This window comes from Orycteropus afer, unplaced genomic scaffold (genome assembly GCF_000298275.1).
Source record: "Orycteropus afer afer isolate SDZICR_OR568_19922 unplaced genomic scaffold, OryAfe1.0 scaffold00112, whole genome shotgun sequence".
In the NCBI taxonomy this organism is placed as follows: Eukaryota; Metazoa; Chordata; class Mammalia; order Tubulidentata; family Orycteropodidae; genus Orycteropus; species Orycteropus afer.
Genome location: NW_006921699.1, coordinates 9122224 through 9123526, shown reverse-complemented (window position 1 = coordinate 9123526; position 1303 = coordinate 9122224). Strand labels below are relative to the sequence as shown.

The window sequence follows — 1303 nt, the reverse complement described above, 5'->3', positions numbered from 1 at the left end:
TTCGGTGACAGCGAGAAACGGAAAACCTGAAGGACGTGAGCGGGGAGCCATACAGCTTAGAGCCCTGGGATCTGCGGCCCCGCGGGGAAGGCAGCTGAGCCCGGAGGCGAGTGAGCGGACGCGTTGCAGTCTCTGCGCCCTAGGCTGACCCAAAGGCACAGACTCGAGGTCAGTTGCGTGCAGCAGGGCGGGAGGGGCGCGCCATGGAGGCGCCGTGCAGAGCCAGCCCGCACAAGACGAAGTGAGGAGGTCTGACTGGGGTCAGCAGAACCCGCGCGCCATGTACGGCGACGTGTTCAACGCCACAGGCGGCCCAGAGGCGGCAGTAGGAGGTGTACTGGCCCCAGGAGCCACGGTCAAGGCAGAGGAAGCTTTGCCTCTGGAGCTGGCCACGGCGCGCGGAATGCGGGACGGAACGGCCACAAAGCCTGACCTACCTACCTACCTGCTGCTGTTCTTCCTCTTGCTGCTTTCTGTGGCACTTGTCGTCCTCTTCATCGGCTGCCAGCTGCGCCACTCAGCCTTTGCCGCGCTGCCCCACGACCGCTCGCTGCGCGACGCCCGCGCGCCCTGGAAAACGCGACCGGTGTAGCGGCGGAGCGAGCCGGGGCTGCCAGGTGCCCTGTCCCGCCAAGACCAGCTGGCCTGAGACAGGAAAGGCTGGCCTGACGCTGGGGGGAGCTGGCCGCGGCTGGAACGGCAACCTGGCCCAAAGGGAAACGGAGGTGTTGGGAAGCTCCGAGGGTCCTGATCTCAGTGCATGTGATACCAAGGTTCTGATTCCCCTGCCAAGTCTTTCTTCCCCTGGACAGTGGGTTCAGCCGGGGGGGGGGGGGGGGAGACTTCCTGAAAGACAATGCGTCCGCTCGGCCGCAGGAGCTTTCCTTGCTGCCTGCCGACTTTCTCACTTTGCACGCGGATAGAGTAGGCAAGGCAAGCGCACTAGACTATTTCGATTGCCTGACTGTGGGCAGGCAATCTCCCCACGGCTGCTACCTCACCTCTCTGTGGCACCAAGGATCCCAGTAGAATCCTAGCGTGAACTGAACTGAACTATGAAATGATGGTCTTCGCGCGCCGCGGCCCCCCAGGGAAGTGACTGGACGCGCCGTTACAGTGGGTCCTGCCAGGGTCCAAGGACCCAGTTACCTCTGTAGGCACTGGTGGAGGGGTGGGAGACCACGGTAGAGAGGCGCAGCGTCGGACCTGTAGCGCCGGGCGGTCAGAGAGCCGTGACCCAGATCTGGGGTGTGTGTGAGAGGGCGCATTTCTCAAATAAAACTTCATTAGATCCACAGATTAG

General features: G+C 63.2%; 1 protein-coding gene across 1 annotated transcript; it reads left to right on the top strand.

Moving 5' to 3' along the window:
• Positions 1-280: 280 nt before the first annotated feature.
• SMIM32 (small integral membrane protein 32) lies at positions 281-592 on the top strand. The gene has a single exon (XM_042781381.1). The coding sequence runs from the start codon at positions 281-283 to the stop codon at positions 590-592; it is 312 nt and encodes a 103-aa protein (XP_042637315.1).
• The last annotated feature ends 711 nt before the right edge of the window (positions 593-1303 follow it).